Here is a 17809-nt window from a genome sequence, read left to right on the forward strand (position 1 = left end):
AACAGCCAGTGCTTGTGGTACACATTGGTACAAGCGACATAGGATTAAAAAAGGGATAAAGTCCTAAAAGCCAAATATAGGGAGTTAGGAAGTAAGTTGAAAAGTAGGACATCAGGATTACTACCAGTGCCAGGTTCTAGTCAGAGTAGAAATAACAGGATATATCAGATGAATACATGGCGGAATGAAGATGGTGCAAGGGAGAGGGTTTAAGATTTTTGTGATATTGGGACCAGTTCTGGGGAGTGGGACTAGCACAAACTAGTTACACCCGGACAGGACCGAGACTGATGTCCTAGGGTGAGTATTTGTTTGTGTGGTTGGGGAGGGTTTAAATTAGAATGGGAGGTGGGTGGGATTCTAAGCAGGGTGACAAGAGAAAGAGTAACAAGAACAGTAATTAAAAAAACAACAGTAAAATGCAAAAGCAGAATACAGGGTAATCAAAGGCGAGAGGCAAATAGGGCCACAGTACAAAGAAAAGTTAGGATAATTAAAAGTGGTAAAAAGGCAAGCCTAAAGGCTTTGTATCTTAATGCACGAAGCATTCGGAATAAGGTAGACGAACTGAAGGGCAATTTGAGGTAAATGGATAAGATCTCATAGCCATTATGAAGACATGGTTACAAGAAGATCAAAAAGGGGAACTTAACATTCAGGGACATAGATTTGGATGATGTTGAGTCCATTTGGGTGGAGGCAAAATTAGCAAGGGAAAGAAGACATTGGTAGGAGTTCTTTAAATAGGTCAATGCGCTGATTTCTGGGTTCGTGTGGGCGGGGAATACCCCACGGGTCAGGAGGGCTTTTCTGGAGGGGGGGTGAGGAGGTGGGGAGAGGGGGCTGAAGTTGCCGAATATGGTGAAATACTACTGGGTGGCAAAAGTTGCTATGGTCAGGAAATGGGTAGACGGGGAGGGGTCAGCATGGTGGCAGATGGATGCGACTTCTTGTAGAGGAACGAGTTTAAAGGCGTTGTTAACAGATCGTCTGCCGTTCTCACCGGCCAGGCGCTCTGTGAGCCCAGTGGTGGTGTCGTCCTTGAGGGTGAGAGGGCAGTGGAGGAAACATTTCGGACTGGAGGGCACCTCGATGTGGGCACTGATTTGTGACAAACACAGGTTTGCGCCAGGGGGGCTGGATGTGAGATTTTGGGATGGTGGCAGCCAGGGATTGAGCAATTTGACGATTTGTTTATAGGGGCAGATTCGCAAAGCTGCCGGACCTGGAAGAAGATGATTTGCCTAGGGTGAACATTTTAGGTACCTGCAGGCTCAGGATTTTATGAGGAACAGGGTGCTGTCTTTTCCTGGGTTGCCGCGTCTGGGGTGGCAGAATAAGGTATTGTCGAAGAAGGAGATGGGGGGAGGGGGGGGGGGAGAGGGTGAAGGTGCCCGAGGTCTCCTTGGATTGGGAGGGAGCCCTAGTGGGGGATTGTGGTAGTCACCATTAGCAGTATTATATGTATTACGGTAAGACACGTATAATAGAGGTACATGGGTAAATCCCTGCCTGCTGGCTCCGCCCAGTAGGCGGTGTATAAATGTGTGCGCTCGCCGGTGCTGCAGCCATTCTGGTGGCAGCTACAGGAGGCACAACATCTTTGCTCAATAAAGCCTCGATTATTCCACTATTCTCGTCTTTGTGGTCATTGATAGTGCATCAATTTATTGAACAAAAATTTTTTAAACGATAGATCTTCGCATCAAGCCTGATCGCCTGCAGCTGAACCCTCAAGCAGCAAATGCTACGTCCACTTTTGACCACTGGCTAGCCTGCTTCGAAAGCTACCTCCGAACATCTGCTGAGGAATCCTCAGACGCGCAGAAGCTCCAAGTCCTTTATTCACGGGTGAGCCCAACATTTTTCCTCTCATCCGGGATGCGCCCACTTACTCAGAAGCGATGGAGCTCCTGAAGGGACATTACGTTCGGCCAGTCAACCAACTATACGCCAGGCACCTCCTGTCCACGAGACAGCAACTCCCCGGTGAGTCTCTGGACGATTTCTGGTGTGCCCTGCACATCCTGGGTAGGAACTGTGACTGCCAGGCAATTTCGGCAGTCCAGCACACAGAACCTTTAATCCGAGACACCTTTGTTACGGGCATGAGGTCTGCGTACGTCCGCCAGCGCCGACTGGAAGGGGGTACGCTTGATCTTGCGGGAACTAGGCAGCTCGCGAACTCGTTAGAAGCGGCCTCACGTAACGTCCAGTTGTACGCCCCTGACCACGCGGCACCCTCGTGTGCATCGTGGGCCCCACCAGCTGCCGACTCCAGCTCACCGCAAGCTTGCGGCGCGTGGCAGCCAACCCTGAGGGGCCCAAGTGCTATTTTTGTGGGCAGAACAAACACCCCTGGCAGCGCTGCCCGGCGCGGAGCGCGACCTGCAACGGAGTGGAAAGAAGGGACACTTTGTATCTGTTTGCCAGGCCCGGTTGGTCGCCGCTGTTTCCAGGACCAGCGTTCCTGCACCCCCCATGTGCAACCCAGGGGCACCGCCATTTTCGTCCTCGCAAGCCACGTGCGGCCCGTGGGTGCCGCCATCTTCTCCGCAGGCCATGTGCCGCCATCTTTGGCACCATTTTGGACGGTGCCTCAGGACCCCTGCTCGTCTGGCCATTCATCACCTGCCGCTACCTCCACCACCGCTGACCAGCCTGGGACCTCCCAGCATCTGCCACAGCTCGCCTCGATCACCCTGTATCAGTCCCGGCCCCGCAACCTCGCGACCGCAACAACGACAGTGAAAATCGATGGGCACGAGACGACCTGCCTTTTTGACTCCGGGAGCACAGTGAGCTTCATTCACCCCACGACGATAAGGCGCTGCTCCCTCGCGGTACACCCCATTACCCAGAAAATCTCCCTGGCCTCCGGATCCCATTCCGTGGAAATCCGGGGGTACTGCATCGCGAGTAACCCTCACCGTCCAAGGCGTAGAGTTTAGCAATTTCCGGCTCTACGTCCTCCCCCACCTCTGCGCTGCCCTGTTACTCGGCCTGGACTTCCAGTGCCTCCTCCAAAGCGTAACCTTAAAATTCGGCGGACCCTTAACCCCCCCGCCCCCCTCCTCACCGTATGCGGCCTCATGACCCTTAAGGTCGATCCACCTTCCTTCTTTGCGAACCTCACTCCGGATTGCAAACCCGTCGCCACCAGGAGCAGAAGGTACCGTGCCCAGGACAGGACATTCATCAGGTCGGAGGTTCAACGGCTTCTGCGGGAAGGGGTCGTTGAGGCCAGCAACAGCCCCTGGAGAGCTCAAGTGGTAGTAGTAAAGACTGGGGAGAAGCACAGGATGGTCATTGACTACAGTCAGACCATCAATCGGTACACGCAGCTCGACGCGTACCCTCTCCCACGCATATCTGATATGGTCAATCAGATTGCGCAATATCGGGTCTTTTCCACAGTGGTTCTGAAGTCCGCCTACCACCAGCTCCCCATCCGCCCGGAGGATCACCAATACACTGCGTCCGAAGCAGATGGCCGCCTCTATCACTTCCTTAAGGTTCCCTTCGGCGTCACGAATGGGGTCTCGGTCTTCCAATGTCAGATGGACCGAATGGTTGACCGGTACGGACTGCGGGCCACCTTCCCGTACCTAGATAACGTCACCATCTGCGGCCATGGTCAGCAGGTCCACGACGCTAACCTCCAAAAATTCCTCCAGACTGCCAAACTCCTTAACCTCACGTACAATGAGGAGAAGTGCGTGTTCCGCACCAACTGCTTAGCCATCCTTGGCTATGTCGTGGAAAATGGAGTTCTAGGGCCCGACCCCGACCGCATGCGCCCCCTCATGAAACTCCCCCTCCCCCACTGCCCCAAAGCCCTGAAACGATGCCTGGGGTTTTTCTCCTACTATGCCCAGTGGGTTCCTAATTATGCGGACAAGGCCAGCCCACTCATTCAGTACACAGTTTTTCCTCTGACGGCTGAGGCATGCCAGGCCTTCAACCGCATCAAGGCAGACATCGCCAAGGCCACGGTGCACGCGGTCGACAAGTCCCTCCCCTTTCAGGTCGAGAGCGATGCATCGGACGTAGCTCTGGCCGCCACCCTCAACCAGGCGGGCAGGCCCGTGGCCTTCTTTTCCCGCACCCTCCATGCCTCCGAAATTCAGCACTCCTCTGTCGAAAAGGAGGCCCAAGCCATTGTGGAAGCTGTGCGACATTGGAGGCATTACCTGGCTGGCAGGACATTCACTCTCCTCACTGACCAACGGTCGGTTGCCTTCAAGTTCAATAACACACAGCGGGGCAAGATCTTGAGGTGGAGGATCGAGCTCTCCACCTATAATTACAAGATTTTGTATTGCCCGGGGAAGCTCAACGAGCTCCCTGATGCCCTATCCCACAGTACATGTGCCAGCGCACAAGTGGACCGACTCCGGGCTCTCCACTATGACCTCTGCCACCCGGGGGTCACCCGGTTCTTCCATTTCATCAAGGCCCGCAACCTGCCCTACTCCATTGAGGTCAGGACTGTCACCAGAGACTGCCAGGTCTGCGCGGAGTGCAAGCCACACTTCTACCGGCCAGATAGAGCGCACCTGGTGAAGCCTCCCGCCCCTTTGAGCGCCTCAGCATGGACTTCAAAGGGCCCCTCCCCTCCACCACCGCAACACGTACTTTCTGAACGTGGTCGATGAGTACTCCCGGTTCCCTTTCGCCATCCCATGCCCTGATATGACTTCTGCCATGGTCATTAAAGCCCTACACAGCATGTTCACACTGTTCGGTTTCCCCACCCATGTCCACAGCGATCGGGGATCCTCTTTTATGAATGATGAGCTGCGTCAGTTCCTGCTCAGCAAGGGCATCGCCTCAAGCAGGACGACCAGCTACAGCCCCGGGGGAAACGGAGAACAGGTGGAGAGGGAGAACGGGACGGGCTGGAAGGTCGTCCTGCTGGCCCTGAGGTCTAAAAATCTCCCAGTCTCCCGCTGGCAGGAGGTCCTCCCCGACGCGCTTCACTCCATCCGGTTGCTCCTCTGCACCGCGACTAACCAGACCCCTCGTGAACGTCTCTTTGCCTTCCCCAGGAAGTCCACCTCTGGGGTCTCGCTCCCAACATGGATGACAGTTCCTGGACCCGTCCTCCTTCGCAAGCATTTGCGGACCCATAAGTCGGACCCTTTGGTCGAAAGAGTCCACCTCCTACACGCTAACCCGCAGTACGCCTATGTGGCACACACCGACGGGCGCCAGGACAGTCTCCCTCTGGGACCTGGCACCCGCTGGATCCCCACCCACGGCCCCCGACCTGACACCGCCCACCCACCCCCGGTTGCCTCATTCACCCCTGTGCCACTCCCCCTCCCCCCAGCGAACCTCACCGCATCCCCCGCCCAAGGAGGATCCGTCCTCCCATTGGTTCCACTCAGGGGTGACAAAGACAAGGAAAACACGCTCCCGGAGTCACAGGTGACCAAGTCGGTGCCCACATCATCACCAGGACTGAGGCGATCGCAGAGGAGTGTCAAGGCCCCCGACAGACTGAACTTGTAATTATTTTTTTCCACCACCCCCGCCGGACTCTATTTTAAACAGGGGGTGATTGTGGCAGTCACCACTAGCAGTATTATATGTATTATGGTAAGACACATATACTAGAGGTACATGGGTAAATCCCTGCCTGCTGGCTCCGCCCAGTAGGCGGCGTATAAATGTGTGTGCTCGCCGGTGCTGCAGCCATTCTGGTGGCAGCTACAGGAGGCACAACATCTTTGCTCAATAAAGCCTCGATTATTCCACTACTCTCGTCTTTGTGGTATTGATAGTGCATCAGATGGTAGCACAGATGAGCAGGTTCTTTGAGGTAGAGGATAAGTGGGCCCCGCGAATCACATCCACATATTTTGGGGATGTCTGAGGCTGAAGGGGTTCTGACAGGGGGTTTTGGACGTAATGTCCGAGGTGCTGGGGTGAAGGTGGCCCTGAGTCCAGAGGTAATAATATTTGGGGTGTCGAAAGACCCAGGAGTCCAGGGGGCGAGAGAGGCGGATGTCTTGGCCTTTGCCTCCTTGATAGCCTGGAGGCTGATCGTCATTGGATGGAGGGTCTCGGAGCCACTGAAAGCGGGGGTATGGGTGAGTGACCTGGTGGAATTCCTGAGGCTGGAGAAGGTCAAGTTCGTCCTGAGAGGGTTGGTTGATGGGCTCACTCGGAAGTGGAAGCCGTTCATTGACTTCTTTAAGGCGGATTCGGGGCTCAGCAAAAGGGGTGGGGGGGGGGGGGGTAAGGGTGTTAAAATGGGGAAGGCAGGGGGGGGAAGGGGGTGATAGTGGGGAGCAGGGGGAGGGAAGTGGGTGTTGGTTATTTATTTATAATATTGTATCATTTTTCTTCTGCTTTTGTTTGTTTCCAAGAAAATGCCGGAGTAAAATATTTAAAAAAGAATAAGACGATCAATTATGGGGAGAAGGCAGGAGAATGGGAATGAGGAACGGATCAGTCATGATTGAATGGCGGCGGGTGGCATGAGGCGCAGTAGTTAGCACTGGGAGTGCGGCACTGAGGATTTGTGTTCAAATCCCGGCCCTGGGTCACTGTACGTGTGGAGTTTCCACATTCTCCCCATGTCAGCGTGGGTTTCATCCCAACAACCCAAACATGTGCAGGTTAGGTGCATTGGCCACACTAAATTGCCCCTTAATTGGAGAAAAAAATAATTGGGTACTCTAAATTTAAAGAAACAAAAATGATTGAATGGCGGAACAGACTCAGTGGGCCGAATGACCTAATTCTGCACCTGTGTTGTATGGTCTTAGAAACTACGAGGGCAAACTAGCGATTAATATAAAAAACTGACAATAGAGCTTCTTTAAATATATTAAAAGAGAGAGGCCAAAGAGAACATAGTCTCCTTAGAAAATGAATCTGGGAAGATAGTTATGGGGAAAAGGAAATGGCAGAGGAGGTAAACATATTTTGCATCAGTCTTTAAGGTGGAAGATACTTTGAACATCCCATCAATATTAAAGAATATGGGGGGGGGGGGGGGGGGGGGAAGAATTAAATATCATCACTATCACTCGAGGAGTAGTATTAGACAAACTAATGGTGCTCAAAGCAGATAAGGCCCCTGGCCCTGATGACTTGCAACTAAGATCCTAAAAGAAGCAGGTACAGAGGAAGTGAGTGCATTGGTTGTAATTTTCCAAAAGTCCTTGGATTCGCGACAAGTACTGGAGGATTGGAAAACTGCCGATGTGACACCCCTATTCAAAAAGGGAGGGAGGCAAAAGCGGGTAACCATAGGCCGATAAGCCTAACATTTTTTAACATAGATTAACATAGAATTTACAGTGCAGAAGGAGGCCATTCGGACCATTGAGGCTGCACCGGCTCTTGGAAAGAGCACCCTACCCAAGGTCAACACCTCCATCCGATCCCCATAACCCAGTAACCCCACCCAACACTAAGGGCCAATTGTTGGGAAAATGTTGAAATCAATTATTAATAAGTAATAGCAGCACATTTGGAAAACCATAATCTAATCAAGCAGAGTCAGCATGGCTTTATGAAAGGGAAATCATGTCTGACTAACTTATTTGAGGTTTTTCGAGGAAGTCTCAACCAGAGTGGATAGAGGGGAACCAGTAGATGTGTTGTATTTGGACTTCCAGAAGGCATTCGACAAGGTACCTCAGAAAAAGTTGAGTCATAAGAGCCCATGTGTTGGAGGTAGAATATTGGCATGGATAGAGAATTGGCTATTGGGCAGGAAACAACCAGCGGGGATAAGGGGTTCTTTTTCAGGTTGACGACCTGTAACCAGTGGGTTTCCATGGGGATCAGTGCTGGAACCACAACTGTTTACAACATATATTAATTTGGAAGAAGGTGAATGTACTGTAGCCAAATTTGCAGACAACACAAAAATGGATGGAAAGGCAAGATGCGAGAGGGATAGCAAACAGTTTGCGAAGAGATATTGATAGGTTAAGTATATGCGCGAAAGGTTGGCAAATGGAGTATAATGTGGGAAAATTTGAAGTTGTTCATTTTGGAAAGGGGAACAAAAGAACAGAGTATTATTTAAATGGAGAAAAACTGCAACACAATGGGACTTATGGGCACCTGTGCACGAAACACAGAAAGCTAGTACCCAGGTGCAGCAGGTTATCAGGAAGGCTAATGGAACATTGGCCCTTATTTCAAGGGGGTTGAAGTATAAAAGTAGGGACATCTTTGCTGCAACTGTACACAGTTTTGATGAGACCACATCTTTGAGCAGTGTTGGTCCCCTTATAAGAAAGATCTTCTTTCACTGGATGGAGTTCAGAGAAGGTTCGCTGGGATGATCCACGATGTAGAGGGATTGTCTTATGAGCAAAGGTAAACAGGCTGGGACACTACTCATTGGAATTTAGAAGAATGGAGAGGTGATCTCATTGAAACATGCTGAGTAAATGCTGAGAGAATGCTTCCCTTCTAAGACCAGAGGGCATAGTCTCAGAATAAAAGGGTGCCAGTTTAAGACTGAGATGAGGAGGAATTTCTTTACTCAGTGTTGAGAGTATTTGGAATAGCTTGCCACAGAGCGCTGTGGGGACAGATTCCTTGTGTATATTTAAGGCTGAGATATATAGATTCTTGATCAGTAAGGGAATCAGGGTTGCGGGAAAAGTGCAAGAAAGTGGATGTGAGGAATGTTGGATCAGCCATGAGCCTATTGAATGGTGGAGCAGGCTCGAGAGGCTGAACGGCTTACTCCTATTCCTATTTCTTATGGCCTTAAAGTAGTGGTAAAGAGAGTAACTGACTGAGTTGAATATGGTCAATATATAGCTGGCAAGCTTTCCTGTTGGAGGAAGATCCCAGACGTGCTACCTCTGTATCACCTGACGTCAGGTGAGTTGGCAGAATATTCTTGGCTGTAATCCCGGTAGGAGTCACTGGAAATAGATGAGGAACAGGAATCTTAGTTAATTTTATCTCTCCGCCCTGGAAGATAAGTTAGTAACACATCTGGAGGTAAATGTTATCCTAGATTTGGAAATATGTGAGGAAATATCAACTTGCCCTGGAATCAAAGCAAGCAGAGGAGAAACTAAACCTTCAAATACAATTACCATGTTAAAATCATAAATAAACAGCATTAGGCATTTAGGTTCAATTCAGCTTTGAAACAACAGGATTTGAAGTATATTTATTACTTATATAATAGATTTGCATTTTAAACCACAATAAGTCAGCACTGAAATAGACGGTTCCTTTATTTTATATTAAATGTTAAAAAAAATTACCTGGTCAATGTGCATGTGTTAAAGTGAGGATATTTTATGTTTTTTAAAATAAATTTAGAGTACCCAATTCATTTTTTCCGATTAAGGGGCACTTTAGCGTGGCCAATCCACCTACGCTGCACAACTTTGGGTTGTGGGGGCGAAATCCACGGAAACACGGGGAGAATGTGCAAACTCCACACAGGACAGTGACCCAGAGCCGGGATCTATCCTGGGACCTCGGCGCCGTGAGGCAGCAGCACTAACCATTGCGCAACCGTGCTACCAAGGATATTTTATGTTATTTAGAAAAACAATTCGAGTATTGGCCACCACAGAGGTGGAATGGAAGACAAAACTATCAGATTATAAACCGAAATTTGGAGACAATAGTTTTGATAGGATCTGAAAGTAATTTGAGGCAAGAGCCATTGAAAACCAAGCAGATTATTCAGACTGCGAGAATAGTGGGATCGTAAAATGATACAGAATTTCTTAGAATAACACCAATGGGCATGTTAAACACAATTGAATACTGCCAGATGGAGTGGGCATATAGAATCTGAAAATAAGAGAGAAAACTTTCACAAAGAGACAGTGTCAGGGACAGAAAAGACATGGGATTTCTGGGCAACAGAGTTTGATTCAGACAACACTGACGCCTTACAGCGCCCCTGTTTGACCGTTGAAACCTCACGCTTTGCCACTTCAAAATCAGATAGTCTAGTTGAAATAGAGTTCGAACACTGCTGGTTGGCTGAAGAACTAAACGGATCATTTACGTCTGGGCAGGCAATGACAGATTGCTGTTCATCACTTTCCATCACATACTGGTGAATAGCTGCACATTTTTCATACAGAGAAAGAGAGTTTGGAAAGACTTGCTGTCGGTATTTCTCAGTATTTAAGGAAGGCCTACAGTTGGCTTGTTCACTATTAATCAGACTATACAGGGAACTGACTTCACCAGAGGTGACGTACACTGGTGACTTGGGGAAAGGCTTGTTTCCAATCTGCATGTTGTTACAGTCGCCTGCTTCACGATTAAGCTCACTTGCTTCCTCCGTTATCTTCTTGTATCTCACTGGTAATATGGTACGAGTTTTCCATACCTTTCTTTTCTTGCATTCTTCATTTGCTGAGCAATATACTCTAGTTTTAATGGATAAATCACTGTTGTTCTTAATCCAATGTAATAATGGATGATACACTTTCCCCCCAAATTTCATGGCATTCACCCATTCTGTTATCTCTTTCTTCCGGTTTCTGGTCTTCCTCAAGTGAAACAGACAACAAGTCACAGTTGCCAATATCATACAAGCGCCAAAGGTGATGAAAAAGGGACAAACCCAATCTGAAAATAAAATATTTTTGTTTTTATATGTATCTATGACAGGTATAAAAATGAATAAATGCAACCAGTAAGTCCTGAATTACTGCCTTTAGCATTATTCAGGATCAGTGAATTAAGAGGGGGCAATCTCTCTCACTATTTATTAATTCCTGAATGTTAATTTCAAACAGCCAAAATTTACATTTATGTGGCATAGAATTTCCAAAGAATCCTTACAGTGTATTAGCGCCGAGTCTTCACCAACCCTCCGGAAGAGCACTTTGTTAGGCCCACCACCCTGCCCTACCCCCATAACCCCACCTAACCTGCACACCTTTGGACCCTAAGGGACAATTTTATCATGACCAATCCATCTAACCTGCACATCTTTGGAATGTGAGAGCAAGCCAGAGCACCCGGAGGAAATCCACACAGATACGGGGAGAACGTGCAAACTCCACACAGTTACCCAAGGCCGGAATTGAACCAGGGTCGCTGGTGCTGTGAGACAGCAGTGCTAACCACTGTGCATCTTTAACATTGTCAAATATCCCAAGGTGCAACATTTGACACTGAGCCACATAAAGAGATATGGGTCAAATAGGTAGGTTTAAAGGAGGAGAGAGAGATTGAGAGGCAGAGAGGCTTTGAGAAAAAATTCCAGACCTTCAGCCTGGGAAGCTGAAGGCATGACCCGAATGGTGGATTAAAATTTTAAGATACGCAAAGGACCAAAACAAGAGGAGTGTAGAGATCTGCGATGTTTGTGAGCCTGGGAGAGTTATGGAGGGAAAGAGCCTTGGATTTGAAAATTAGGGTAAGAAATTTCAAGTCAACCCCTGGACTGGGAGTCAATGTAGGCCAGCTGGCACAGTTACGATGCACAGGACTTGATGTGAGTTCGGACATGGAAGCAGAATTTTGAATGAGCTCAATTTTTCAAGATGTGCAAATTGAGACACCAGCCAGGCGAGCCCTGGAGTAGTAACATCTAGAGCTAATAAGGCCCCTGAGGAGTCAGTAGATAAGATATTCAGCACTGAATTCCTGGTCTTTGACTTGCTCTTGTAGTCACAGTATTTATATGGCTGGTCCAGTTACGTTTCTGGCCAATGGTGATCTGAGGATGTGGATTGTGGGGGATTCAAGAATGGTAATTGAATGTCATGGGGAGATGGTTAGATTCTCGCTTGTTGGACATGGCTCTGAGCTTACACTTCTCCATTCATAGGTGGCCTTCATGTATCCTCTGGAGAAATTCTTTTTGCATTGTTTTGGGTATGATTATTCTGGATTTGGCTAACAGAACACCATCTTTAGTGAGGTGTCATCTCTGATAGACCAGTACTGCCAAATTGCTGGTTGTACCTCATCAGGCCAAGCCTGGAACACTTGCTGAAAGAGTATCTGTAACTCTTCACCTTTGTGGATCTCATCTGATTTGACTCAGGTTTGGTTGTATTACATTCACAAGGTTATGGATCTTTATACCTAGAACCTTTATATCATGTGTAGCACAATCAATCACTCACGAGACGAGATGAGAAGGAGTCGAACGATGGCTTTATTACGCAGACTTGTCCCCCAGCAGCAGTTACAGAATGCGGCTGCTGGGAGAACCCGGGCTCTTATACTCCGCCTTGCTGGGTGGGGCCAGCAGGCGGCTGATCCAATCGGGTAGCCTCTCAGCATCCCAGGGTACCTTAATACCCCTAATACATACCACCACATCATGTTTGTCCTGAGATGACAACTGTTATAGGCCATTGGCGAGCACTATTTTTTCTGGCTTGTATTTCAAAGTGAAATCCTAACTCTGAAGCAGCGAGTACACTCTGCAGACTTGCTGGAGCTGTACACAGATATTTCATGTAGACCTTGCGATGTCGCCGGGGGGCTGGGGATTGCGATAGCTGGGATAGAGTTCTCTCAGTTCAATAACTCACAGTTGTACAGACACAAAGAAAAAGGTGAATATTTATTTACAGGTCTTCCGACATTCACCAAACAGAAAAAGGGAATAGATACCTAGCTCTTCCTTGAGCGGAACTTTACACACAGTTCTGCGCACTGCAAGTCGCTCCACTCTCCATGACAGCCACCTCTCATTCACCCAGTGGGCTTCTCCTTAGCAGGACGCAGTACTCTGCTTAGTTGAGGCCAAAAACTGGTGTAATTTCAAGAAGGAATTAGATATAGCTCTTGGGGCTAAAGAGATCAAGGGATATGCAGGGGGGGGAGGGGGGGGGGGAGAAGGTGGGATCAGGGTTTAAACTTGATGATCAGCCATGAGCATAACGAATGGTGGAGCAGACTCAAAGGCTTTCTCCTGCTTCCATTTTCTATGTTTCTATGCCTGATCAGGCTGCACAGCTGCTCCTTGTTGCACTGATTCCTTATCAGTCTGCCATGTGAGTCCAAAGATGTGCATGTTAGGTGGGCTGGCCATGATAAATTAATTGCCCCTTAGTGTCCAGGGATGTGCAGGTTAGGTTACGTGGATAGGGGGGAGTGGGCATGGGTATGAAGAGTCGGTGCAGACCCAATGGGCCAAATGGCCCTCCTCTGCACTGTAGGGATGCCATGATTTTTGTTGCCATCTTGGTAGGGAAAGCTCTTGTCCAGAAACTAGAGGAAGGTACTGTCTTTCCAGCACACAAACCCTGCTGATACCACAATCTGCTTGGTGGACAAAAATCACTATCAATAGAGATATGTGCAGAATTTCTCACATCCACACTCAACTACTAAAAGCTCTCCATGTTGGCATACCTGGTCTGGGCCAAGGTTAGAGATGTGGCTGCAAATGCTATTGACTTTCCTTCTTCTACCAAGGTTGCTCCCAGTCCTTTTGTAGAAGCATCCACTTGCATAATGACAAGTTTATTTCCGTCACGACAGACCTGTCTCCGGGAATATTACCTTTTTGAGTTTGTTGAAAGTACTGTGCGAGTTGTGTGACTCTGGCCACTGGTACTCTACATATTCTTTCACCAGCTCCTGCAGGTTTGCTGTTCGTTTTGACATGCGAAGTCCGAAAGGCCTCACGTACGGGATCAAACCAAGGAAACTTCTCAACTCTTTTGTGTCTCTTAGAGCTTCCATCCCAGAAATACCTTTGAATTAAGGCGTGAACACGATTCTGAAGAACTGGCATTCTGTCACCTTGAAATGAAAATCGCTTATTGTCACAAGTAGGCTTCAAATGAAGTTACTGTGAAAAGCCCCTAGTCGCCACATTCCGCCGCCTGTTCGGGGAGGCTATTACGGGAGGCTTCACAACATATTTATCTGGGTTTAGCCTGATCCCAGCATTTCAGACGGTAGTTGTGATATTTTCCATCCCACCATAGATCTGGGTATCATCAGCTATGCTGACTGCTCCTTTACATCCTCTCTATGTCTTGTCTATTTTCTGGTGGCACACATCCTGGCTCACTTTAAGGTCATAAGTGTGGTAAACCACTGTTGCACCTGTATTAGGTGATGTAAGGTAGGACCTGTACTATAGGTTCGCCGGTAGTCCCTGCCTGCTGGCTCTGCCCAGTTGGCAGAGTATAAATATGCGTGTCCTCCATTCAGCAGCCATTTTGCCAGCTGCTGTGGGAAGCCACACATCTTAGAGCAATAAAGCCTCGGTTGTATCCAACTCGAGTCTGTTCAATTGATCGTGCCTCAATAAGTAGACATGATACTGAAAGGTGTGTCGAATGTTGGCAACAGGGGAAATTTCTCAACCAGCTTCTTGTTCCAGCAACCATTTCTGGCAACGAGCTTGCTGAAAACATTTGCCCCTGCCAGTGCTGGCGTGATCTCTTCTATTGGTGGAAGACAGTAGTGATTCCTCTTTATTATTTGACTAAAATCTTTGGGATCCAGGTAAATTCTTAGCTGTTTATTTAGCTCCTCTCTTACCTTGATCGAATTTATTCAATCTGTAGGCTCGATGACTCTGGCAATTACTTTTTTTTCCTTTGGAGCTCTCTTTTATGAGTGGCACGGTAGCACAATGGGTAGCATTGTTGCTTCACAGCGCCAGGGTCCAAGGTTGGATTCCTGACTTGGGTCTGTCTGTACTGAGTCTGCACGTTCTCCCCGTGTCTGCGTGGGTCTCCTCCGGGTGCTCCAGTTTCCTCCCACAAGTCCCGAAAGACGTGCTGTTAGGTAATTTGGACATTCTGAATTCTCCCTCTGTGTACCCGAATAGGCGCCGGAATGTGGCGACTAGGGGCTTTTCACAGTAACTTCATTGTAAGCCTACTTGTGACAATAAAGATTATTATTATTCAACCTTTCCTTTTAGGTCTATTGGTACTTTATGTGGAATAAATCAGTGGTTTCTTCACTGGTAAATGGTGATGTGATACTCAAAATCTTCAAAGAATCTCGTAAAAACACTCTGGGTACAGTTGTACCAGATCTTCCTTGATTCTGATTACAGAGTGTTATTCAATGGACACACTTCATTCAAGACTGTGATGTCTCCTTCATGTCATGGTTTAATGAGACAAGCTGCAGATGTTTACAACTGCTTAATCACAACATCAGTTTCAGTATACAGGACAGGATTCCCCTTTTGGGAGACGATGTTCTCCTGTCTGAGCTCAGGAGTGCAAATGAAAAGGCAGCACGGTGGCGCACTGGTTAGCACTGCTGCATTATGGCACCGAGGTCCCAGGTTTGATCCCGGCTCTGGGTCACTGTCCGTGTGGAGTTTGCACATTCTCCCTGTGTTTGCGTGGGTTTCGCCCCCACAACACACAGATATGCTGGGTAGGTGGATTGGCCACGCTCAAATTGCCCCTTAATTTGAAAAAATTAATTGGGTACTCTAAATTTATTTTTTAAAAAGTGCAAATGAGGAAGTGAGTCCCAATCCTTTGCGAGGGACTCCTGGGGAAATCCTGCAACCAGGCTGCCATTTGAGCAGGCGGAACTGTGTGAATTTCTTTCCTCTGGGAGCTGTCACAGCCAGCCATTTCCTGGTTCCTATGTCTACTGTTTTCTCAAACATGCATCTTCCAGGGAATGAATGTTTTGGTTTCTTTTCCTTCTCTTGCACCTTGTCGCTGTGTCTCTTTGAACTAATTTACCATTCTCTTTCTTCGTTGTGCACATCTTTTCCCAGTGATTGACTGGGCTTTTCACAAGCTCTGCAGTTTGATCCATGTATGAGACAATTCCTCTGACTTTAAACTCATGTAGTCGTTCACAGTTCTTGCACATCTTCCTATCTGTCTGATATGCATGCTTTTATTGTTGTTTCACTGTATCAACCCTGCTACTTTTGTATTCACCAATCTGAAAGCTACCCGTTTGGGTAGTCAGCATCTTCATTTGTCTACTTGTGCCATCATGTGTTCTGGCAGTGTCTACAGTCGGCAATATTGTAAGCTTGTCCTATCCAATCACATCCTTTTAGAATTCGGCTTTGCGCAGAATCCCAAGTGAGCTGATCTAATTTCATCTTTTTCCTTGAATTGACATTTTCTGGCTGACTTTTTCAATCTTGTTAAGATATTGTCAACAGGCTCACCTGTTTCCTCTCTCATGCTTTGAAACTCAAATCGGTAGACCTGATGATTTGACTTTGGCAGGGGATGTGTACTGATTTTTTACTATCGTCCTCACATATTTCCCAGCTATTAATTTTTTTTTAACCTTTTCTCTCCTGCTCACAAAAGGATGCCTTTCAGCAAGCTAATGAATGTCGGTCTGCACTTTTGTTTAAACTTCTCAAATTCCGTTACAACAGCAGCAGCTTCCCAATTCATTATGGGGTGTAGCTGTGCATTCATTGCTGCCAGTTTGCTTTCACACAAATCACTCAGTTCGTCTCTCTCTCTGGCATGCAGGTTGATTTTTCCTCAATACAATTCAACATTAAGTCAATTTAAACTGTGAGGTTCTTGCTCACAAACATGCACTGCCATTACATTATGTCTTCTGGTCCCATAGGTTTGATATAATCACACTTTTAGACCCAACACCCTGGAGCTTCATCGAGTAGAGAACACTCTATTGCCCGTGTTGTAACGCACACTAAGTACTGTTCACACTTATGCTCACTGATCTTACATTGGCCCAGGTCCAGATTACCTCCATTTTAAAATTCTCATCCTTCTTTGCAAATGCCACCATGGCCTCTCCCCTCCCTATTCCCTGGCAATCTCCTTGCATCATACCACCCAACCCCCCAAACCCATTTTGCTATTCCAATTTTGGCCTCTTCATCATTCACAACTTTCTTTGCTCTGCCATTTATGTCCACCCTTCAGCTGCCAAGGACCCAAGGCCTGGAATTCTCTCCCTGGACCTCTCCACCTTCACTCCTTGAAACCTAACTCTCTGTGCTTTTGTTAGGCACCCTGACAAATCCTTATCCATACAATCCCTCCTGTACAGAAGGAGGCATTTCAGCCTATCAAGTCTGCACCAAACCTCTGTAACATCACCTCACTTAGGCCTAAACCTCCACCCTTTCCCCATAACCCTTTCCCCCTAACCTTTTGGACACCAAGGGGAAACTTAGCACGGCCAATCGACCTAACCTGCATAACTTTGGATTGTGGGAGGGAACCGGAGCACCCGGGGAAACCCACACAGCCACGGGGGGGGGGGGGTAAAGAGTGCAAACTCAACACAGTCACCCAAGGCCAGAATCGAACCCAGGTGCCAGGAGCTGTGGGGCAGCAGTTCTAACCTTTTTGCCACCGTGCTGCCCCCTCATGCGGCCCAAATGCCAGAGTTGGTTTGGTAATGCTTCTGTGATGTGCCTTTCGAGGTGCTAAGTACAAATTGGTCCTGTTTCTAGTGGAGTCCTAATGACATTACATACTTACTATTTGGTATTATCATCTAAATTGGGGGAATGCTTCCAGGTGCAGCTATGATCTGTTTACACTGAGAGCTGTCCTGATTCTGAACTCATCCCTCTTCAGCTTGGAACTCACTTGTGTGGATGACGGCATCAATCCTTATGACGTTACCGGCCCTCCTTTGACGTAAACATCTAATCTGCGCACGCGCACGACCGGCTCGGCAGTTCAGCATTCTGGGATTGCAGGACCCAACTCTGCCTGCAAATCTGTCGTAAATTTCGCTGCCATCCTAACTGAAAGATCCAAAACCGGGACGGGAGAGGTAATACACTGCTGGAAAATAATTGTAGACAAGGAAAAGATGACACTGAACGCAGCTCCTCAGGAAGGGCCGGTTCTGATTGGCTGAAGGCGAG

At 48.0% G+C, this 17809-nt stretch overlaps 1 protein-coding gene across 2 annotated transcripts; it reads right to left on the bottom strand.

The window, feature by feature from the left end:
* Nucleotides 1–9151: 9151 nt before the first annotated feature.
* Nucleotides 9152–17761, bottom strand: LOC140426214 (uncharacterized). Of its 2 annotated transcripts, none has more exons than XM_072510711.1 (2): nt 17526–17761; nt 9152–10593 (listed from the first exon to the last, which is right to left on the bottom strand). In XM_072510711.1, the coding sequence occupies exons 1-2, from the start codon at nt 17623–17625 to the stop codon at nt 9824–9826; spliced, it is 870 nt and encodes a 289-aa protein (XP_072366812.1). In that variant the 5' UTR covers nt 17626–17761; the 3' UTR covers nt 9152–9823. The 2 variants fall into 2 exon arrangements, with proteins under 2 accessions (XP_072366812.1, XP_072366813.1); XM_072510712.1 differs by having other exon boundaries at nt 17415–17761.
* Between the last annotated feature and the right edge of the window lie 48 nt (nt 17762–17809).

This window comes from Scyliorhinus torazame, chromosome 7 (assembly GCF_047496885.1).
Source record: "Scyliorhinus torazame isolate Kashiwa2021f chromosome 7, sScyTor2.1, whole genome shotgun sequence".
In the NCBI taxonomy this organism is placed as follows: Eukaryota; Metazoa; Chordata; class Chondrichthyes; order Carcharhiniformes; family Scyliorhinidae; genus Scyliorhinus; species Scyliorhinus torazame.

Coding starts and splice junctions, on each gene's coding strand:
- LOC140426214 (XM_072510711.1), bottom strand. CDS start 17,625: ATGCTGAACTGCCGAGCCGGTCGTGCGCGTGCGCAGATTAGATGTTTA. Junction 10,594..17,525: donor TGATGCCGTCATCCACACAA/GTGAGTTCCAAG, acceptor TTTTATTTTCAG/ATTGGGTTTGTCCCTTTTTC.